The 23306-nt window shown below is 47.0% G+C and overlaps 1 protein-coding gene across 4 annotated transcripts; it reads left to right on the forward strand.

Annotated features, from left to right (window-relative positions):
• Window positions 1-18029: 18029 nt before the first annotated feature.
• On the forward strand, window positions 18030-23122 carry EIF5A (eukaryotic translation initiation factor 5A). 4 transcript variants are annotated; one of them, XM_070772994.1, is made up of 6 exons: window positions 18030-18051; window positions 20336-20521; window positions 21694-21798; window positions 22022-22153; window positions 22249-22322; window positions 22480-23122. In XM_070772994.1, exons 2-5 carry the CDS (start codon window positions 20357-20359, stop codon window positions 22309-22311), a joined length of 465 nt encoding a protein of 154 aa, XP_070629095.1. In that variant the 5' UTR covers window positions 18030-18051; window positions 20336-20356; the 3' UTR covers window positions 22312-22322; window positions 22480-23122. The 4 variants fall into 4 exon arrangements, with proteins under 4 accessions (XP_070629095.1, XP_019836829.1, XP_070629094.1 ...); XM_019981270.2 differs by lacking the exon at window positions 18030-18051 and adding an exon at window positions 18306-18469; XM_070772993.1 differs by lacking the exon at window positions 18030-18051 and adding an exon at window positions 18687-18783.
• Window positions 23123-23306: the final 184 nt, after the last annotated feature.

Below are 23306 nucleotides of genomic sequence, written 5' to 3' on the forward strand. Positions count from 1 at the left end.
GGCAAGAACTGTGTAGTTATGTTTGACGCCTGGAACAGAGTCTGGCACAACATAGGCGCTCAATATTTCTTGAGCAGATAAATAGTCCCCATTCCACAGGTGGGGCTTCCCTCATAGCTCAGTTGGTAAAGAATCCGCCTGCAATGCAGGAGACTCCTTTTCGATTCCTAGGTCTGGAAGATCCCCTGAAGGGAAAGGCTCCCCACTCCGGTATTCTAGCCTGGAGAATTCCTTGGACTGTATAGTCCATGGGGGTCACAAAGAGTCGGACACAACTGAGAGACTTTCACTTTCATTCCACAGATGAGAAAAGGCCCGGTGCGAGGTTTGCCCCGGGTTTCTTGGGAGCCCTGGTGTCAGGCCTCGGAGCCACAATCTCCCACCCAGAAAGATGCGGCTCCAGAGGTCTCTCCCGCCGAGGGCAGTCTCCCGACCCCAGCAGGACGCGTATTTTTAGCCGGGACAGCAAGCCCTGGGGCACCACACGTGCAGCCATGCGCTGCCCGGCCCCACGTGTGCTTCCTCAGTCCCGGAATACCACCCCACCCCGCCCCCGCCAGGCAGGCGTCCGCTTTCCAGCTGCGGCCGCTGCTAATCCCGGTACCGGCGCGCCCTCTGCCTGTCGCTTCGGTAGGCAGCGTGCCCTGGCTTCCTCTCTGTCCTTCCAACTGCTACCTAGCCCGCCCCACCGCTCCAGACCTCTCGTAGTTGAAGATGCTATTTGCCAGGGCGTCGGGTCCCGAAAAACAGACAAGATGCGAAAACAACTAAATCAAGTCCAGGATGTAAAGGATACAGAAATGACCACCCTCTTTTAGATTATTAAGGACCGACTTACCTGTGTCCTCCCTGGCTTCCCTGGTGGAGGTAGTGGTAAAGAACCTGCCTGCCAATGCAAGAGAAGCAAGAGACGAGGGTTCAATACCTGAGTTGGGAAGATCTCCTGAAGAAGGGAATGTCAACCCATTCCAGTATTCTTGCCTAGAGAATTCCATGGACAGAGGAGCCTGGTGGACTACAGTCCACTTCAGTCTCAAAGACTGAAGCAACTTAGAATGCACTCCCCGAGCTCCAGAAACAGGAGAAGCAGAAGAGCAAGCCTAGGGGAGGCAAGCAAGGTAACTCACAGTGTGACCCAGGCAACAAAAGAAAAACCACAGAAACGTGGGGAAGGTACAGAGGGAGCTCAGGTGTGACTGGTTAACTAAGGTTAGATGGTGAGAGAGAGGAAGCTCACAGGAAGGGTGAGCCCTGTTGGTAGTAAAATTGAAAACGTCAGGAGACCAAGGGTGGGATGGTGCTACAGGAAAAAGACTTTTGGCAGACGAGGCATGAAACAATACGTAGACATGCAGCAGTTATAAACTCTCCTTCCCCTTGGATAAGAAGTAGCAGGTGCCACAGAGATTTGCAAATTACTATCCCTGTTCATGGAACAACAGACTGGTTCCAAATAGGAAAAGGAGTTCGTCAAGGCTGTATATTGTCACCCTGTTTATTTAACTTATATGCAGAGTACATCATGAGAAACGCTGGACTGGAAGAAGCACAAGCTGGAATCAAGATTGCCGGGAGAAATCTCAATAACCTCAGATATGCAGATGGCACCACCCTTATGGCAGAAAGTGAAGAGGAACTAAAAAGCCTCTTGATGAAAGTGAAAGTGGAGAGTCAAAAAGTTGGCTTAAAGCTCAACATTCAGAAAACGAAGATCATGGCATCCGGTCCCATCACTTCATGGCAAATAGATGGGGAAACAGTGGAAACAGTGTCAGACTTTATTTTTCTGGGCTCCAAAATCACTGCAGATGGTGACTGCAGCCATAAAATTAAAAGACGCTTACTCCTTGGAAGGAAAGTTATGACCAACCTAGATAGCATATTCAAAAGCAGAGACATTACTTTGCCAACAAAGGTCCGTCTAGTCAAGGCTATGGTTTTTCCTGTGGTCATGTATGGATGTGAGAGTTGGACTGTGAAGAAGGCTGAGCGCTGAAGAATTGATGCTTTTGAACTGTGGTGTTGGAGAAGACTCTTGAGAGTCCCTTGGACTGCAAGGAGATCCAACCAGTCCATTCTGAAGGAGATCAGCCCTGGGATTTCTTTGGAAGGAATGATGTTAAGGCTGAAACTCCAGTACTTTGGCCACCTCATGCGAAGAGTTGACTCATTGGAAAAGACTCTGATGCTGGGAGGGATTGGGGGCAGGAGGAGAAGGGGACGCCAGAGGATGAGATGGCTGGATGGCGTCACTGACTTGATGGACGTGAGTCTCAGTGAACTCCGGGAGTTGGTGATGGACAGGGAGGCCTGGCATGCTGCGATTCATGGGGTCGCAAAGAGTCGGACACGACTGAGCGACTGATCTGATCTGATCTGATTCCTGTTCAGTTGAAGGGTTTGTGCATGTAGTTTTTCTGTTATTTCATTATTTTTAACTGCTGTAGTGAACAAGGGCTCCAGGTTTCCTCCTCTTTCTATCCCTCTCTTTCTGTCATTTTCTGCCCACCTGCAATCTGGCCAATCTTGTTCACTATTAATAAATAAATAAAAACCCCTGCCTGCTCAACTCTTGTTCTGCATCTCTCCATCAACTTAACAGCAAACTTCCTGAGAAACAAGTCTTTACTGTTTCTACTTCCCCATCCTTCTTTCATACCCCACCAACCCAAACCTGGTTTCTGTCCCCAGCACTCCACTGAAATGGCTTGGCAATGGTCCACAACCTCTTCCTGAGACATTCGGGACCTGGTTTGGGGTTCTCTTTCAACTCCAACCACAGAAGCGTTCCTGCCAAAGCTTCCACAGCCTAACCTTCCCCCCATGCCTTCATACCTGTCCCCCTGTGCCTTGTTCTCCACCAGCCTCAATCTTTCCTGGCCTGTCTTCTGCTCCCTACCTTCTATAGGACATTTTATCCTTTCCCCTGATTTTGATGACTCTGCTACTGATGGTTCTTAAACCCTGTGTCTCCAGCCCTGAGTCTTTCCCACCTTCTTAGCAGACTCTGAGCCAGGCATCCTCTAGCCAATTGCACCTCAGGCTTCTGAAACCTAAGTCCTCATCCAGGTTCCTCTTTCCCCACTCCCATACTGGTTTATCCACAATCATTCCTTGGTAGCCATTCATTCTTTGTAGAACAGTTTCCCCTGGATGCCCAGGCTCAGCACAGCAAAGGTGAAGATTTATGGTACCAAATTGAAATATTTGAATGATTTACAAGATACCGTTGCCTCTGTCTGGCTCCTAGAACCAAACACTCAGCAACTTTCCCCTCTGACTTTCTCCATGCAGCGCAAAACAAGGTCTGCTGCTGCTTCTCTCTTCTAACACTTACTTGGTTTCTTATTTCTCAGACGCTACCAAGTGTTTCATACCTACAGCTCCTTCTCTCTTCCCCCTTTTGCTCTTTAGCTAGTGTTAGCTCTGCCCTCTCCTTTTCCAGGTTTTGCTAGCACCTTGCCAAATCCTTGACCTTTTCTCTACCCTCTCTCTACCTCCTGTCCTAGCTACTATATCTGATATTACTTCCTGCCTCCTTCTTGAAACCTCCTCCTTGTCTTGCTTTTTTTTTTTAAACCTAATTGCAGTAAGAGTTAATATCTATTGAGCATTTAGTATGTGTCACATGCTATGTTAAGCATGTTCAATGTCCTCATTCACTTACTCCTTACAACAGCCCTGGAAAGTGGATACTAGTATAATTATGCCCATTTTCCAGATACGGAAACAGAGGTGTGGTGAAGTTAAGCAGTCAGCCTAAAATCACACAGTTGTGGAACAAGCCAAGCTGAGAATCCAGTGCAGAGTAGCCCACCTCTAGAGCCCAGCTTCTAAGCCGTCAACCTCCTTCAAACTGTGCTGGGACTCCATTTTCACATCTTCCCTAACAATCCCTTGGCCCCACTTTCCCTCTAGTCCTTTCCATATGTCAGACTTTTCCTTCAAAACAAATTTTTTTAATTTATTTTTTTTAATTGAACTATAGTTGAATTAGGGCTTTACAGGTAGCTCAGTGGTAAAGAATCCACCTGCCAAGCAAGAGACAAGGGTTCCATCCCTGGGTTGAAAAGATCCCTTGGAGAAGGAAATGGCAACCCACTCCAGTATCCTTGCCTGGAAAATCCCATGGACAGAGGAACCTGGTGGACTACGGTCCATAGGGTTGCAAAGCGTTGGACATGACTGAAGCAACTAATCAACAGCAACAACACAGTTGAATTACAATGTTGTGTTAATTACTACTGCCCAGCAAAATGACTCAGTTATACATATATACACATTATTTTTCATATTCTTTACCATTATGGTTTATCACAGAATATTGAATATGTGCTTTTACAGTAGGACTTTGTTGTTTATCCATTCTATATATTCCAGCCTTCAAAACTAAATTTCTTAAAAGACTGTTTGTATTACCCAGGCACTGCTTCCTCCCTTGGAGGGGCGGGTTTACATGAGGAAAGATACTGACATCTGCCCAGTTACTTAGTTCAAGGGGTACTTTTTTGCCTTTGTTTTTTCACCTCTGTCTGTGTGACAGATGTGACTGGAGACCATCCCCTTCTCAGACTTCTTCGTGGGCTCCTCAGTCTTTTATTTGCCCCTTCCTAAAGGCCAGAGTCCCCAGTTCTTCTGTCCTGGCTCTATAACCTTTGGAGAGCTTGTCCGCTCACACTGCTTCAGCGATGACCTGTTATGGGTAGAACTGTGTTCCCCTAGAAAATAGGTAGGAGGCCCAACCTCTCGTACCTGTGAATGTGACCTTATTTATAAATAAGGTCTTTGCAGATGAACCCAAATTAAGATGGGATCTTGGGCTGCGCCCTAATCCAATATGACTGGTGTCCTTCTAAGAGGAAAGCACCATGTAAAGACAGACGCATAGGGACATTGCCGTGTGATGATGGAGCAGAAGCGGAAATGCAGCAGCTGCAAGTCAAGGAGCCCCTGGAGCTACTAGAAGCTGAAAGAGGCCAGGAAGGATCCTCTTTTCAAGACTTGGAAGAGAGCGTGGCCTGGCCAGCATCTTGACTTCAGACTTCTGTCCTATGGAACTTTGAGAATATGTTTCTGTTGTTTTCAGCACCAAGTCTGTGACACTTTGTTACAGAAACCCTAGGAAACCAACAGACAACCCAAACACAGATGCCTCCTACCCAGACCACCCTCTTCCTCAGCTTCCACAATACTAAACCTATTCTCAAAGTTCCAGGGATTCCCTGTTTGAATTAACTTCACTGACATTTACTGAGTACCTTCCTCTGACCATGGGATGGGGAAGACAAGAGTGGGATCATCACAGTGCTCCTTAGCAACCCTGTGCATCTTCTATAAATAGTTCAGGTGGGACTAAAAATAGTTCTGGTGGTCCAGTGGTTCCGACTCCATGTTTTCACTGCTGAGGGCCTGGGTTCAATCCCTGGTGGGGGAACTAAGATCCCACAAGCTGCACAGATTGGCCAATAAATAACCAAAAATAGTTCCAGTGGTTTGCAATAAAATATGCATATTCATACTCGACCCCTGGTCAGGTAACTAGGATTCACGTGCCTTGAGGTGTGGCAAAAAAAAAGTGCTGAGGAAATAGTGGTGGATTGGAAAGACTGATGCTGCAGCTAAAGCTCCAGTACTTTCGCCACCTGATGCAAAGAGCTGACTCATTGGAAAAGACCCTGATGCTGGGAAAGAATGAGGGCAGGAGGAGAAGGGAACGACAGAGGATGAGATGGTTGGATGGCATCACCAACTTGATGAACATGAGTTTGAGCAAACCCTGGGAGACAGTGAAGGACAGGGAAACCTGGCAGGCTGTAGTCCATGGGGTCAAAAAGAGTTGGATATGACTGAGCGACTGAACAACAAGATCCTCCCTGCCCTCACACAACTTACAGTCTAGTAAAGGAGGTAATGTCAACAGAGATACATGATAATAACAGATATAATAAAAGCCATGAAGGAAATGCACAGACTGACGTGATGGAGGAGAGGAGGATTTAGGGGAATAATCTAGAATTAGGCTCTCAGGAAGACACTGCTAGGAGGTGTGTCGAAGTTTATGCTGTGACCTGAAGGATGAGAAGAAGGCAACCAAATGTTGGGATTAGGGAAGAGAGCTCCAGGCACATGAAAAAAATTAGTGCAAAGGCCCTGAGGCAGAAAAGACTGGAAGAAAATACGAACAAGAAGAATGACATAAGCAGGGCCAGACCAGCCAAAGCTTTGGAATCTGGATTTTATCCTAAGAATGATAGGAAGTCTTTGAAGGGTTTTAAAAGGGGAAGTGAGTGATATGGTCTGTTTTATTTTTTTAATAAGCATTTTTTGGGGAGGCTGCTCCTCCTGGCTTGTGGGATCTTAGTTACCTGACCAGGATTGAACCCATACTCTCAGCAGTTAAAGCATGGAGTCCTAACTACTGAAGACCACCAGGGAAATCCCCAATAAATGGTTTCTTTCAAAGCAGTTTTAGGGACTTCCCATGCAGGGGATGCAGAACTAAAAATTCCACATGCTTAGCAGTGTGACCAAAAATAAATAAATATGTAATTATATATACATATATTTGTGTGCTCAGTAGCTCAGTTATGTCTGACTCTATTCGACCCCTTGAACTATAGCCCGCCAGGCTCCTCTGCCCATGGGATTTTCAAGGCAAGAATACTGGAATGGTTGCCATTTCCTTCTCCGGGGGATCTTCCTGACCCAGGGATCTAACCCACATCTCCTGCATCATAAGGGGATTCTTTTACTACTGGGACATCAGGGAAGCCTATATATATAAACAATGTTAGGTTTACAGCAAAATTAAAGAGACAACACAGAGATTTCTCATATACCCTCTGTCCCCAGGCACATACAACCTCCCTTACTTGATTTATGTTTAAAAAATACCACTTGGCTGGTTGCTTTGGGGGAAAAAAATTGGAGGGAGGCAGAGGTGATATGGCGTGGATGAATGAGGATGGAGAGAAGTGACCAGTTTGAAGTATGTTTTGAAAATAGTGTCTGCAGGGTTTGGTGGTGGACTGGACGCGGGAGTGAGAGAAAAGGAATCCAGGAATCTAGGTTTTTAGCTTGAATGTCGGTGGATGATGATGCTATTTATTTCCATGAAAAACCCTGGAAGAGGAACATAGTCAGGAGTTTGGTTTGGAGCTTCTTTGAAACTTCCAAGAAGAGAGCTCAAGCAGGCATTTAGAGGGATGGGTCTGCGGCTCAGGAGAAAGTTGGGGCTGAAGTCAGGCATTTGGAGCCCTGCGCATGGATAGGAATTACAGGCACAGGTCAGGCTGAGCTCCCTATGAAGTAAGTGTTGAGCTCCCTAAACTCACAGGTGAGGAGCTGGTCTCAGAGAAGCTAAGTGACTGGACCAAAGTGGTGCTGAAAACAACTTCTATGTACCAGCGCCGAATCGAGTCTCAGAGACAGACAAGAGTTTTGGGTGAAATAGAAAAGAATTGCTTTATTGCTTTGCCAGGCAAAGAGAGGCACACTAGACTCATGCCTCTCAAAATTGTGTATCCAGACCCCAGGAGGAATTAATGAAGAGTTTTTATGGCAGTGGTTCAAGGGTAAGATATGGGTGTGTGTGCACGCCTGGATTGCTTTAATCCTCTCTCAGGTGGTCTCTTAATCTTTTTTTTTCTTTTTGGTCTGGGATCTTAGTTCTCCAACCAGGGATTGAACCCACACCCCCCAGCAGTGGAAACATGGAGTATTAACCATTAGACCACCTGGAAGTCCTTGGTCTCCTAATCTTTTTTTTTTTAATGTGGACCACTTTTAAAGTGTTTGTTGAATTTGTTACAATACTGTTTCTGTTTTATGTGTTTGGGTTTTTTGGCTGCAAGGTATGTGGGATCTTAGCTTCCTGATCAGGGATAGAGCCTATGTCCCCTGCATTGGAAGGTAAATTCTTAACCACTGGACTACCAGGCAAGTTCCTAAATTAATTTTTATTGGAGTATAGTTGCTTTACAATGTCATGTTAGTTTCTGCTTGTCGAGAAAAGTGAATCAGCTATACATACACATATATCCCATCTCTTTTGGATTTCCTTCCCATTCAGGTCACCACAGAGCACTGAGTAACATTCCCTGTGCTATATAGTAGGTTCTCGTTGTTGTTCAGTTGTTAAGTTGTGTCCGACTCTTTGAAACCCCATGTACTGCAGCACACCAGGCTTCCCTGTCCTACAGTATCTCCTGGAGTTTCCTCAAATTCATGTCTGTCACCCCTTTTTCCTCCTGCCCTCATTCTTTCCCAGCATCAGGGTCTTTTCCAGTGAGTTAGCTCTTTGTTTCAGTTGGCCAAAGTACTAGAGCTTCAGCTTCAGCATCAGTCCTTCCAATGAATATTCAGGGTTGATTTCCTTTAGGATTGACTAGTTTGATCTTCTTGCTGCCCAAGGAACTCAAAAGTCTTCTCTAGCATCAATTCTTTGGTGCTCAGCCTTCTTTATGGTCCAACTCTCACAACCATATGTGACTACTGGAAAAACCATCGCTTTGACTGTACTGACCTTTGTTGGCAAAGTGATGTTTCTGCTTTTTAATATGCTGTCTAGGTTTCTAACTTTCTTTCCAGGGAGCAAGCGTCTTTTAATTTCATGCCTGCGGTCACCATCTGCAGTGACTTCGGAGCCCAAGAAGATAAAATACGTAGTAGTGTATTTACGTCAATCCCAATCTCCCGATTCATTCCACCCCTCTTCCTCCCACCCCCCCCCCCAACCTTGAGGTATTATTTTCTTGGGTCTAAATCCTTCAAGAAGGGCTCACACGCAGTCAATTTTGCTTTTTTCCCTCTCCTGAGCTCCCAGGCCCTCCCTCACCCTGTTGAAGATCAATCTTTCTCCAGTCTTTCTCCTTAGCTCCGGTGCCTCCCCACCAAAAGAACTGCCAGGCTTCCAGACTAGGTTTGTTCCCATCTTGGTACTCTCTCAGCCCCCATGTGCCCTGCCATCGGCAGCACTGCTCTGCTCTGCTCTGCAGCTGCCTGGCTACTGCTTCACTCTGGCCACAAAGTGGGCCTCAGTTTCCACCTGGAGAGTGAATGACTGAGCAAATGAATGATCACAGCTAATGCTCTAGAATCATTTGTGATCATCTCACTGAGTTTCCTTCCTCTATGAACTGGGTCCCTATTCCATCTCCAGCCTGATTCCCTACTCCCTTGGTCCAGTTTTTAAGAAACTTTCTGACTTCTCTCCCTAGCACCTGGGTTCTGCAAGACCTCTGGGAAAGAAGGGTGGGGAGAATTTCTGGGCTTTTCTTTCAGGCCCAGAACCACTCCAGTTTCATTCTTCTCCATCTCCACCCTCTTAGCTTCCAAAGAAGCAAGGTCAAAAATCACAAAATATCCCTTAGGCATCTTCTCAGAGTGCTCTTCTTATCTCATACCAACTGCCACTCATAAACCCATCAGTCACTGATACTGAACTGAGCCAAGGTTATGTATCTGTTAATCTCCTCCTCCAAACTATGGGGCAGGGACCAGACTGCTAAACTCACTACCCTTGTATCAGGAGTATCTGGCATTTAATGGACTCGTGAAGTCGTTCAGTCATGTCTGACTCTTTGCGACCCCATGGACTGTAGCCTACCATGCTCCTCCGTCCGTGGGATTCTCCAGGCAAGAATACTGGAGTGGGTTGCCATTTCCTTCTCCAGGAGATCTTCCCAACCCAGGGATCAAACCCGGGTCTCCCGCATTGTGGGCAGACACTTTACCATCTGAGCCACCAGGGAAGCTCATTAATGGACTCAGTAAATGTTAACTGAATGAATGGATGAGTGAGCAAATGCAGTCAAGGTTTCTGCTCTGATCCCAGCAGCTGAGTGCTACAAAAGTGGGTCCAAGGACCCCCCACCACACACCCTCACAGTAGCATTACCCATTTGCTCATCCTCAAGCTTCATTTGTCATTCCAGATGGTACTAGTGGTAAAGAATCCACCTGCCAATGTAGAAGACATAAGAGATGCAGTTGGATCCTGGGTTGGGAAGATTCCCTGGAAAAGGAAATGGCAACCTACTCCAATATTCTTGCCTGGAGAACTCCATGGACAGAGGAGCCTGGCAGGCTACAGTCCATGGGGTCACACAGAGTTGGACACAACTGAAGTGACTTAGCACACATCCAAAGCTTCATTTGGTGTGTATGACTTTCATGCAACCCTTGAAGGTAGAAGGGACAATAGTCCCTGCCAAGGTCCTCTGATAAGGATAAATTCTCACTGTGAAACATTTGTACCACAGAAAACCCCCACCACTCCCCCGCCAGTTCTGGCCTGGCTTTTCTTTGCATCTGGAAATTCCTTCCATCAGCCGACAATTTATCTTCACATGCAACACAGAATCTGTTCACTAGGACCTGAGATGTATTTTTTAAAGGGCATAAAACAAAGGATGATGGAATACATGATTCATAGCAGTTGCCTCTGGTGTTGGGTTTGGGGTTAGTTTTTTTCTTATTCTTTTCTATAGTTTCCAAAATTTTTTCCGCAATAGATTTGTATTTTTATAATAAAGGAAACTTAACAGTCTTTTTAACCATGTAAAACCATTCCTCTTGATACAACTGGAGACCTTTTCCTTACAGGTAAAGGAAATGTGTTACAAGGCATAGCTGATTTTGGGACTTGCATGGTGCTCCAGTGGCTAAGACTTCGAATTCCCACTACAGGGGGCCTGGGTTTGATCCCTGGACAGGGAAATAGCTCCCATGTGCCACAATTTTTTTTTTTTTCCTTTTTTTTTTTTTTTTCTTTTCTTCACTGGAACTTACCCCACACCTTTGTTGACATCACTCACCACCCCTCTCACTCCATCCTTCTGCTCAGCTGTTTACCACATATACACCTAGGGTCTTGCCTGGCTTTTGTTGATTTTTGCTCATTATGCAGTAAAAGCAATCTGGAGGTTTCCCAAGCAAGCAGAAAACTCCCCGCCTTGAGGAGCTGGAAGAAGAGTGTGAATACTCATTCTTTAACAAATTTTTATCCTTATAGTCTACACACATAAAATATTATTTTACTATTTTAAACTATGCACATTTTATACTACACATTTTTTTATTAGTTATAAGTAGCACTTCATTTGAGTAGTATAGATCAATACCTACCCATATTAGTGCAGGCCCAAGGTGGCCTGTCAAGTAATACAGTTCAAGTGTGGTTTAGCCCCTGGATGGAGGGTGCAGGGATCCCGTGCCCTCTGTCTGGCATGACCCATCCCCAAAAATAAGTGACGTGGCTTGCCCACCCAGAAAGGAAACGGAGCTCGGCCAGCAGCGGCAGGTACGCGGACAGCGCCGGGTGCTGCCTGCAGCGGCCCAAGCACCCAAGGAAGCTGGAGCTTCGCCAGCTGTCCACCGGCAGCGCCGGCCGGGCCGACCGCATCAGGAGCAGCAGCCCCGCGGCCAGCCTCATGATGTGCCACAATTAAAGACCAAAGATCTCATATGTCACAACTGAGACCCAGGGCAGCCAAATAGATAAATAAATATTGAAAAAAAGAGGTTTGTTATCAACCCCAGTCCTACCCACCTTTCTAAGCCTAGCTTTGCTGTGAGACTAATGAGCGTGCACCATCTGGCTCTGAGCAAGAATTCTCCCCAAGAATCTTAGAATCCAAGAACCTTTAGTAGATTTCCCCATTCCTGTTTTACTACATTTATCCTTAGGAATGACTTGATTAATGCATTATGTCCTCCAAATACACAGATTGAAGACCTCTTTGACCAACCTTTTGACCTCATCTTCCTCATTCAACTATCCACCAAATTCCATCTATTAGATCTCCAAAAGGTCTCTGGTGCTCATCTTTTCCTCTCAGCCTCACCACCAATGCCTTGATCCAGACCTTTATTCTTGTCCGCTTGGGCTACTGCCAGAGGCCCTTCACTGGTCCCTTGCTTCCAGTCCAGCTCCATTGTTTCCCCTCAAACATAGTAACTTTAATTTTTCAGAGCAGTTATAAGGTTCACATCAAAACTGAGAGGCAGGTATAGAGATTTCACATATACACATGCATCGCCTCCCACATTATCAATATCTCCCATTAGAGAGGCACACTTGTCGTGATTGAAGAACCTACATTATTATCATTATCATTATCATTATCATTATCACCAAGTCCATAATTTCCACTAGGTTCACTCTTGGTGTCATAAATTCTGTGAGTTTGGGTGAATTTATGATTGTATCTACCACAGTAGTATCATACAAAGTAGTTTCATTGCCCTAAAAATTCTGTGTGTACTGCCTTTTCATCTTGATCTTCTGTCACCCATGGCTGAGACGAGTTTCCTAGAGCACAGCAGCATCAGTGACTGGCACTGTCTCTCCAATACATACCAAAAAAGAGTGTGCTCTTTTGTACAGATGCAAGACTCCATGATCTTGTCCAGGTTTCCCTTCCCCGTCTACCTTTCATTTACCATCTCTGCCCTCCATGCCCAACCACTGACACAACTCTCTCTCTTCACCCTGCATGTCTTCCTCCACACTCTTGCTCTCACACCATTGTTTGGAATGCACTTTTCCTTTATTTCTACCTTTCCCCCAAATTCCACCCATTTTTCAAAGTCCAATTATTTAAACACTTCTTACCCCAGGAACTCCTAATCCAAACTCTCATTGCTTGTGATCTGAACTACATGACAACTTTCCAAGGGCCTTATTACCTCCAGTCTCTCACCCTTTCAACCCACCTCTTACACCGTTGCTGGACTATCTTGATCTAACACTATTTGAATACATCAGAGCTGCCTTCCCTATATTTTCCTTATGTGTGGTGTGCTGCTAAATGTTTAACAGCCAGCTCAGGGTAAAGGGACCCTGATTTGCAATATCTGCCAACTTCCATGGTATAAATACTTCTGTGGTGCCAACTTTAAGTTACTAATAAGATTTTATTGAACTCAAGAGTTAGTAGGAGATGTGCACAGTTGGTTCTCATATACCTATATAACAGTTTCCCTGCTGGCCCAGTGGTAAAGAATCCACCTGCCAGTGCGGGAGACATGGATTCAATCCTTGGATCAGGAAGATCCCCTGGAGAAGGAAACAGCAACCCACTCCAGTATTCTTGCTGGGAAAATTCCAGGGACGGAGGAGCCCGGTGGGCTACAGTCCATGGTGTTGCAAAAGAATTGGCCACGACTTGGTGACTAAAGACACATGCCTATATAATCAATCTTCACCACACCATTGGTTCCCATTTACAACTCTTCATTGACATTCTTTAAAATACTCTTTGTACTATACTTGCAGCTCTTCGTAAACCTAAAATTATTTCGAAATAGAACTTTAAAAAAGCCTACCAAAAATGTCTACTACAACAGATTTAGACTCATTTGACAAACTTCTTTCTCAGCAAAATGTGGGTACTCTCTAAACTGTTACCCTCTGAGAAAGGAATGAGGGAATAATGAATGCAATTAATTGCCAAGACATCCTCCAAAGCCAATGAAAGTCTATAGAGGGAATTCCTTTGCAGTCAAGTGGTTAGGACTCTGCCCTCTCACTGCCGAGGACCCTGGGTTCAATCCCTGGTAGGGAACTAAAATTCCACAAGCCATGTAGTGAGGCAAAAAAAAAAAAAAAGTCTATATAAGGGTAACTGGAGAGTTTTTCAAGAATATTTGAATTCTAAACTCGGTTAGTGGGTGTAATCATAAGACAGTGGGAAAGGAATGTGAATGTCATTAAGACAAGATAGAATCTGACCAACTGTATTTTGAATCAGTTCTCAAAATCAGTTCTTGTCTTCTGTGTGGACTGAAGACAATACTCAGTGTGCAAATCAGGAAAAAAAAAAAAAAGGCCAGAAAGATTGTCTAATAATTTTCAGGGCAGTTTCAATCCTAGATTATTACTGTTCCAGGATTCTTTCCAAAGGTGAGACAGGTAGGCCTCTTCTACACTGAAGACAAAAGCACTATGGTCTTCGAGCTGTCATGAAGTAAATGCAGTTAATTCCTTTACTTTGATTACAAGATTCCTTGACTAGGTTTTTTCTTTCCACTTATATTTTCTTACAGAGAGGATGAACAGATGGATCAGCCAACACAGATGTTCTGTTGTCCTTGACCAATTCAATTCATTTAGAAAGAAGTTGATATGCTGTTTCTTTGTCAATTTTTTGTGAGTCCACTTGGTTTCAGTCAGGTATACCTTCACTCAATGTTAAATTTACAATGTACCAAATATTTGCCAGGCACAGTTCTAGGAGCTGGGGGCACAATGGTAAACAAAATCAGCCAGACCCCTGTCCTTATATATGTTATATTCTAATGGAGAAGACCAGGCATTAATAAAGTAATCACACAAATAAATGGATTTGTGGGAACCAACAATCTGGGGTAAATGCTATAATGTTTGCTCTGTGAACATATAACACAGGAAGTTGGCTTAGTCTGGTAGGTCAGGAAAGTGCTCCCTAAAGAAGTGACTTGATTGGCAAAATAAAATTCTGGGGCTTACAAAGCAGAGGACTGTACCCTGGGCTGTGGTAATTCCATAGATGCAATGCCAGTGTGGTCTCCCAGATACAGATTGTCTCATCACTCTACAATACTGTGCAATATTCTGCCCTTCTCTTTCTCTGAGTGTGTATGTCTTAGCCTTCCATAAAAATTATTTGTGCCCCTTCTATTTTGAATGGGAATTCTTGAGAGCTGTCATCACTCAGCCCCCTTTAAAATCATGGAGCTTGTGACTTAGGTCATCTAGGACTCTTCACCAACGTCTCAGAGAAGTAAACCAATTAAGAACAAAGATGACATTACATTTTTTTTGGCCACCCTGTGCAGCTTGTGGGAATCTTAGTTTCCTGACCAGGGATCAAACCTGAATAGCCAGGGAATTCCCAACAGTACATTTTTATTTTTAAAAAATAATTTTGTATATTTATTTCAAGTATTTATTTTTGGTGGTGTTGGGTCTTCATTGCTCCTGGGGCTTTCTCTAGTGGCAGTGAGCGGGGACTATTTTTTGCTGTGGTGTGTGGGCTTATTGCAGTGTCCTCCCTTATGGTGGAGCACAGGCTCTAGAGCGGGGAGGCTTCAGTAATGGCAGCACACTGGCTCAGTAGTTGTGGTGCCCCGGCTTAGCTGTCCCACGGCATGTGGGATCTTCCTGGACCAGGGATCAAACCCATGTCTCCTATATTGGCAGGCATGTTCTTAACCACTAAGCCACCAGGGAAGCCCCTGAACAATACATTTTTAAAGTAACAGCTTTATCAAGATGTAATTCACATACCATACAATTTAATTATTTAAAATGTACAATTCAATTTTTTTCAATATCTGGAGGGCAAGCATCACTTCAATTTTAGAACGTTTTCATCACACCAAAAGACACCCTCTGCTCCTTTCCTTATAGTCATTAGTAATCTCTCTCCATGTCTTCATTTCCCCCTAGGCACCAGGCAACCACAGTCTATCAAATTTTGTCTCTATGGATTTGCCTATTCTGGACATTTCATGTAAACGGAATAATACATTACTGTATGTGGTCTTTTGTGACTTTTATTTAGCATATGTTTCATAGTTATGCCATGGTGTAGTGTGTACCCAGTACATCATTCCTTTTCTTTTTCCCTCTCTTTAAAAAAAATTATTTTATTTTTGATTACTCTGGGTCTTCGTTGTTGCACACAGGCTTTCTCTAGTTGTGGTGAGCAGGGGCTACTCTTCATGGTGGCCTGTGAGCTTCTCTTTGCATTGGCTGCTTCCTGTGGAGCACAGGCTCTAGGCAAGTGGACTTCAGTAGTTGCAGCAGGCAGGCTCAGTAGTTGAGGTGTACAGGCTTTATTTGCTCCTCAGTATGTGGAATCTTCCTGGACCAAGAACAAACCTGTGTCCCATGCATTCGCAAGTGGATTCTTATCCATTGTATTACCATGGAAGTCCTTCATTCTTTTTTATTGTTGAATAATATTTCATTGTATGGACATACTATATTTTATTCATTCCTTCATCAGTTAATGGACTTTGAGTAGTTTCTACTTTTTGGCTATTATGAACATCTGTGTACAAGAGTTTTAAAACTGAGGTGAATTCACATTTTTAAATAAACAGCTCAGTGGTGTTCACTGCATTCAAATTCACGGGTTGTACAACCACCACCTCTATCTAATTCCAAAGCACTTCATCATTCTAAAACCCCATGACCATTAAGCAGTTACTGACCACCAGTCTGCTTTTTGTTTCTTTGAATTTACCTATTCTGCATATCTCACATCAGTGGAATCATATGTGATGCTTTTGTTTGGCTTCTTTTACTTGTTAACATCTTCAAAATTCATGTGGTTATAGCATACATTTATACTTCATTCTTTTGTGTGATTAATATTCTATTACATGTATGCACCACAGTTTGTTTATTCATTCATCTGTTGACGGATATTTGCGTTGTTTCCACCTTTTTACTACTACTGAATAGCGCTGAGTACTTTTCTGCAATGATTTGAGTACCTGTTCTTAATTTGGGGGTAATATACCTAGGAGTGGAATTCTTGGGTCATATGGACATCTTTGAGAAGAGCAGGAATTGGACTTTTAAACAATGCCTCCAGGAAATTTGTTTTTTTTCCCCAAAGGAAATGGCAGAAATTTCAGAAAATTGAGTGGGAGGATTTGGGGGTGATAGTACAATGTGCTACGTAAATGTATTAATTCAAGCTAGTGTTCGTAGTGGAGAAGGCAATGGCACCCCACTCCAGTACTCTTGCCTGGAAAATCGCATGGACAGAGGAGCCTGGTGGGCTGCAGTCCATGGGGTCGCTAAGAGACACGACTGAGCGACTTCACTTTCATGCATTGGAGAAGGAAATGGCAACTCACTCCAGTTGTTCTTGTCTGGAGAATCCCAGGGACGGGGGAGCCTGGTGGGCTGCCGTTTGTGGGGTCGCACAGAGTCGGACACGACTGAAGCGACGCAGCAGCAGCAGCAGTGTTCGTAGTGCACATCTACCGTGTCACATCTTAAATAAGAACCAGATTCAGGATTTTGGATTCCAAGCCCAGCTATTTAGTTGCTTGTCTTGCTCCACAATATTGTCCACCAGTCTACGGAAGCAAGCAAGGTAGCCACGAAGGTAGTGCTGAAAACCTAGAAACTAGAGGTAGACGACTACGAATTTTCGGGAAAAGCAGCACCTTTCTTCCCTAGAACGAAGACCAGAGAAATTCATTGCGAGTTTCTGGTTTCATGGTCACCTCTTATGAAAGGGAACATCAGTGGAATTCGATATACCACACTTTATAGAGAATTCTTTTCTAAGGGTGTGTGCGTGCGTGTGAGAGTCGCTCAGTCGTGTCCGACTCTTTGCGACCCCATGGACTATAGCCTGCCAGGCTCCTCTGTCCATGGAATTCTCCAGGCAACAATACTGGAGTGGGTTACCATTTCTTTCTCCATTTTCTTAGGGTGCTCGTAGACAATTGTTTGGAGACCGCAAAGGACAGCTAAGGGAAAAGAGAAATGCCATGTAAATCTTATTCCAGGATTCAGGAGAATTGCCTCTATGGAAGCCAAAGGGACCAATACGGTCTAAGAATTTTAACAAGATGGTGGCTGGGACGGGGCCGCTCTATCTTTCCGGGTGAAACTCTATGGCAGAGTAGAGGCGCACAGTTTTAGAGAAGTGAAGCTGAGATGGGTGGTAACTCGACCACACTAGCGCGCGGGGAAGAGTGAAGCGGAAAGAGCTCTCTCGCGCATGTCTGGAACGGGGGAGCAGGGGGAGAGGGATGGGTTTTGCGACAAGGGGCCCACCCCACAGTACAAGTTTTCTGAAACGTGTGAGTCTTTCAAGTCCAGCTAAAGTCGAGGTGGGGCGTTTCCTAAGACGCATGCGTTCTAGACAAGACCAGCGATACAGTGGCGTGGTCTTTTCAACGCCTGGCGTACAGACGACGTCTGAGGTGGAAGGGGCGTTCAGCATTCCCAACACGCATGCGCCTTGAGGACGAGGCGTTTCCTTCAGAGGGTGTGGAGTGTAGGACTCTTTATCGCGCAGGCGCAAGGATTGTCCGGTAGGGCTGGTGGTCTAACACGGGGAGGGCAGAGGAGGTAGAAGGGATTAAAAAACCGGATGCGCCTGCGCGTTGCCTACTGGTGGGACGAACTTAGGATTTGTGAGGGGCGGGTTCACGTATGCGCGTCATTGGATGGGTAGGTGGGAGGGAGGGTGGAGAGCAGGGAGTATCTGTGCGCTTGCGCAGTGCGGGGGTGGAGGGCGGAGGAGATAGATAGCACGCTTGCGCGGCTGTCACAGGGCTGCTTGGTTGGTCAGTGGGGAGTCGGCGCCTGCGTACTAAGACCCGTGTGCAGCAGCGGCGGCGGCGGTAGAGGCGGCGGCGGCGGCGGCGGCAGCGGCAGCGGCAGTGGGCTCGGAGGCAGCGGTTGGGCTCGCGGCGAGCGGACGGGGTCGAGTCAGTGCGTTCGCGCGAGGTGAGAGCGGGCAGCGCGCGCGTGCGCGGAACCTTGACTTGGGCCTGGGAGTAGAGATGGAACTGCGCGAGGGTCGGGGAGGGGGCAGAGGGGAGCTGCGGCTCCGCCGCACGGGGTTCCGTCTGCGAGCCGCGCGAGGTACGGAGATACTTAGGCGCGCGACCCGGTTGGCGCGCGAGGTGACGGTTGGGGCTGGTCGGGTGACGTTGGAGCGACGCAGGGCGGGGGACGGCGAGCCGCGAGGCCGCCACGCGGGAGAGGCCGCCGGGCGGCCACGCCAGGGCGAGAGCCGGGGGCCAAATCGGCCCGCCGGGGTAAGGGTACCTGCGCCGTTGTGAACCGGGAGCCGCGAGGCCACGTGAGGTGGGGGAGGGGGCTGTTCGGTGAGAGGGCATGGGGGGGGGGTTGGCGGCTGGCGGGGGGGGGGGGAGGGGAGGCGGCGTGGCTCCGGCCTGGCGCGGCCTTTGAGGAGGGGGCAGGCTGCAGTACCGGAAATGCCCCCTACGGGAGGCTGTCCTCGGGGTCGGAGGCCGCATGGCCGAAGGTGGACGGGGGCCGCATGGCAGCGCGGGGACCCCTCCCCCCAGGTCCCGGCCACCGGAAGCCCCGGGCGGCCACATGGTGGGCGGGAGCCGGCAACCCACGGCGCGGAGAGAGCTGGTCTTCGCAGGCGCCTAAGGGAGCTTGGAATTTTGAGGAGTGGGAGAGGCCGGAGGCCCGGATCAGGATCACCTCGGAGAGCCCGCTGTGGGCATATGTTACGGCTCCCCCCACCTCATGGATCTTTGGAGCTTTCCCCCTAGCCCTCCTGTGAAGTGAGGCGGCCAGCCAGGTGTAAGTGGCGCTCGTCCGTGCTGGGAGGCCAGAGAAATGGGGAAACGGAGGGCAATTGGACGGGAGCCCAACTCTTCTCGGACGTGCCGACGGCGCCTTAAAGTCCCAGGCAGATGAGTTACCCGCTGTGATAGGTGCTCTTCACCTTGTCACTGTTCTGTCGTGGTGTCTGACCTGAGAGTGCCTGGTTTTAGGGTCTTTAACTCTGCTAGCCTAGTATAATTCATACTACTCACTACTACCAGCCTTTTGCTTTCATTTTATTGTCATTCACCACTCCCCACTCCCCCACTTTGTACTGACTGTACAGGCCGGGCCTGAAAAGCCGACAGGACTGATGCATCCTGGGAAAAGTGGGAGGGCCCTTGAGAGGCTGGGTTCCTGGGTTCCCTTTGGGAAACCAGAGGTGTTTGGCAGGGAGATCAGTTAGAAAACAACTTTGCTTTCTCCCTCTCGGCTGCATCTGCAAATGCATGTTGGAGAGGCGGGAATCCCCCAAAGCGGCCTTGTGGTTTCCTGTACCAATGACGGGCTCTTGTGTGGATAGAGTGGGGGGGGTGTAACAGAGACGGGTGGGGCTCCCAGTCCTCCGGTCTCCACCCCCTCCCCCCCTACATTAGCCCCGCCTTTTTGCTGGCTCATAGCTGCTCACCTAATTATAGCCCTGGTTATGTGTGGGGAACAGGGGTGGTTGGTTTCAGTGGCAAGTAACACCTGAGTCCTCCCTCGACCAAGAATTAGGCCTTTGCCCATATCAGAGATTTGGGATCCTAAATTCCTGGAGCTTTTGGTATTTCAAGCCACTCTTTTAGTTTTCATATGGGGTGGGGATCCAGCTTATCTCCACTGCCATACACACCAGTTCTTCGTATTTTTGATCTAATCAGCATTTAGTCTAGAAGCTATTTTACGTGGGTAAAGGGATAAAGTGCTGGGGGAAAAAATGAAGCAATGTTTCTAGAGTGGAGTGGGATGGATTGGAGACCGTATTAATTCTTTCGTCACTGACCCTAGTTCTCTTCTTGACTCTAGTTGGAATCGTAGCCTCTTAAAATGGCAGATGATTTGGACTTCGAGACAGGAGATGCAGGGGCCTCAGCCACCTTCCCGATGCAGTGCTCAGCATTACGTAAGAATGGCTTCGTGGTGCTCAAAGGCCGGCCATGTAAGATTGTGGAGATGTCAACTTCTAAGACCGGCAAGCACGGCCATGCCAAGGTTAGAATTTCATTTCTGTACCTTGCTTTCCCCACCTGCTGTCGTCAGTGCTAGCCCTCTATCTTATTTAGCTCTTGTATTACTTATTACCATCTGGCTCCTGGTGGTCAGTACTCAGCCTTGGACACCTTTTTCAACTATTGCACCAGCCTTCAGCTTCCTCCTCGGTTACCCTCCTGTGCCCCAACATCCTTGGAGCCCCTTCCTTTCTCCATTTTTGTGTGTCTCCAATTTTTCTTCGTGGTCCTCTATGCTCTGGCTGTTCAGTTGCTCTGTTCTTTTTCCTGGCCTTTGCTTTTTGTATTTGTCTGTCTGAGTCTTTGTAGGTGCTCTTGTTTCCATTAGTTTGTCCATGTTTTCTCCAGTCCTAACATAAAATGCACCCCTCCCCTGGCAGGGCACCAGTGCACATCTCTGCACCTCTGTACATCACTGCTCCACTCTCCAGGTCCAGCTTTCCCATCACATCTCTGATGCAAGGTCAGAGTGCCTCTACCTGCCCCCTCTTCTTGGAGCCCGCTTGCTTACTTGGTCAGCATTTTCCTTACAGCTTTCCTTGTAACTTCAGACTCCCCACTTCCCCCCCACCCAAAACTTCAACCTGATTCATCTTTGAATTTCCTCTGCTTTTGTTCCTTAATCATTTTTTCTGTTTTCTATTGACTTGGCATTTGTCATGGGTTACCTCCAAATGTCTAGATCATTCTTTCTGGTTTCCTTATTTCCTATATGTATAATTCTGCTTTCTCCCAACTCCTTTTTATTTTCAGCTCTTATTCCTTCCTGTTTTTGAACTCTTTTCTTCCTACCTTCCAAGTTCTCGGCCTTTTATGCTGATGTCAATAAAAGGTCTTGTAAACTTTTACCTAGGTTCCTCCTACTCCCCTAGAATCTTGGTCTCTTGTTAACGTTTTGATAGCTTGAGGTAACTGACTGCTCCAAGGCTGCCCTACAACCTCACCTGTGTGGTCAGCTGCAATTTCAGTGGTGGTCTTTTGGCCTCAGGCTCTTTTTAGAGCCCTTTAGTGAGCCTTTTAGTGTTTTCCTTTTTGAGTTGATTGGTTCAATTCCAACTCTTCTTTGTCCTGACAACCTAGTGTGACTTCCCCCCACCCAGCCAGGGATCTCCTCCATCCTCGAGTATAATTGGATTTCTCTTTGATGTGATGTAGGTCCATCTGGTTGGTATTGACATCTTCACTGGGAAGAAATACGAAGATATCTGCCCATCAACTCATAATATGGATGTCCCCAACATCAAAAGGAACGATTTTCAGGTATGTAGGTGCCATGATTGTAGGTGGGTTAGTAGTAGCAGTTGGCAGGGGTGGGGGCGGGCAGTAGAAGTTGATACTGACCAAAGACCTTGTGCTGAGAGAAGGGAGATGGGCAAGAGAGGGTATTCGGTGTTAGCTGTTTGCCACCCTAGTTTGCCCATCACACCCTTCATCCTCAGGCTACTTGGGCCTATCTTCAGCTTTCTTCTCTGTCTGCCCCTAGCTGATTGGCATCCAGGATGGATACCTATCACTCCTCCAAGACAGCGGGGAGGTGCGAGAGGACCTCCGTCTGCCTGAGGGAGACCTTGGCAAGGAGATTGAGCAGAAATACGACTGTGGAGAAGAGATTCTGGTATGGTGCTCCCAAGTTTGTACCCAGCTTTGTTCTTTGTGCTTCTTCCCCTGCTTTGCACTCAGACATGACTCCCCTTCCCTGTGCTTTCCCAGATCACGGTGCTGTCCGCCATGACAGAGGAGGCGGCTGTTGCAATCAAGGCCATGGCAAAATAACTGGCTCCCAGGTGAGTGTGACTCCCCCCTTTCACATACTTTATCTCCATCAAACAGCTAGATTAGCCTTAATGGCTTATTTTCTGCCTCCTAGCATGGTCCTGCCCCCTCACCCTTTTCCCCTGTGAAGGTTTACCCTGTCTTACCTGGTTTCTCTCTCTTACCCAGGGTGGCTGTGGTGGCAGCAGTGATCCTCCAGCCTGCAGAGGCGCCCCCCCCCCCCCCCCCCCAGCCTGGCCCAGCTCTGGCCTGGCCCTTGGCTGGACTCCTCCTACACGATTTATTTGACGTTTTATTTTGGTTTCCCCTACCCCTTCAATCTGTCGGGGAGCCCCTGCCCTTCACCCTGCTCCCTTGGCCAGGAGTGAGTGCACCATGGCCTTGGTGAAGCTGCCCTCCTCTTCTCCCCTCGCACTACAACCCTGGTGGGGGAGACGGGGTGGGTGCTGCTTGTGGTTTAGTTTTTTTTTTTTTTTTTTTTTTTTAATTCAATCTGGAATCAGAAAGCTGTGGATTCTGGCAAATGGTCCTTGTGCCCTTCCCCAATTCTTACCTAATCTGACCCCTTATTTCCTCCATAGCCCTCTATCCCAAGCACCACCCCCACAGACTGGGGACCAGCCCCCTCCCCTGCCTATGTCTCTCCCCATCTAAAGATGGGGAGGGAAGAGGAGGAGAGGGGAGGGGACATGCCCCCTCCTCAGGCATCTGGGAGGGCCCTGCTCCCATGGGCTTCATCCTTTCCTGCGGGCTCTCTCCCCGACACATTTGTTAAAATCAAACCTGAATAAAACTACAAGTTTAATATGAAGTCCCCAACTCAGCTGCTTTTTCTAATTAAATGGGTATTTATTTGGAAATCTGAAGAGTACAGGTTGAATGAACTCTGCTGCTGAGTTCATTACAACCAACCCTGCTGTCACTCTGTGATTCCTGCCAGCCACTGCCCACCCTCTAAACAGTCCAGTGGGAGGCAACACAGACAGCAGCCAGGG

The sequence above is a fragment of the Bos indicus genome, chromosome 19 (assembly GCF_029378745.1).
Source record: "Bos indicus isolate NIAB-ARS_2022 breed Sahiwal x Tharparkar chromosome 19, NIAB-ARS_B.indTharparkar_mat_pri_1.0, whole genome shotgun sequence".
Lineage (NCBI taxonomy): Eukaryota > Metazoa > Chordata > Mammalia > Artiodactyla > Bovidae > Bos > Bos indicus.

Excerpts from the sequence above, each read along its gene's own strand:
- EIF5A (XM_070772994.1), top strand. The coding sequence starts at position 20,357 with ATGGCAGATGATTTGGACTTCGAGACAGGAGATGCAGGGGCCTCAGCC. Across the intron at positions 20,522-21,693 it reads GCAAGCACGGCCATGCCAAG|GTCCATCTGGTTGGTATTGA; the intron begins GTTAGAATTTCA and ends GATGTGATGTAG. Across the intron at positions 22,154-22,248 it reads ACTGTGGAGAAGAGATTCTG|ATCACGGTGCTGTCCGCCAT; the intron begins GTATGGTGCTCC and ends GTGCTTTCCCAG.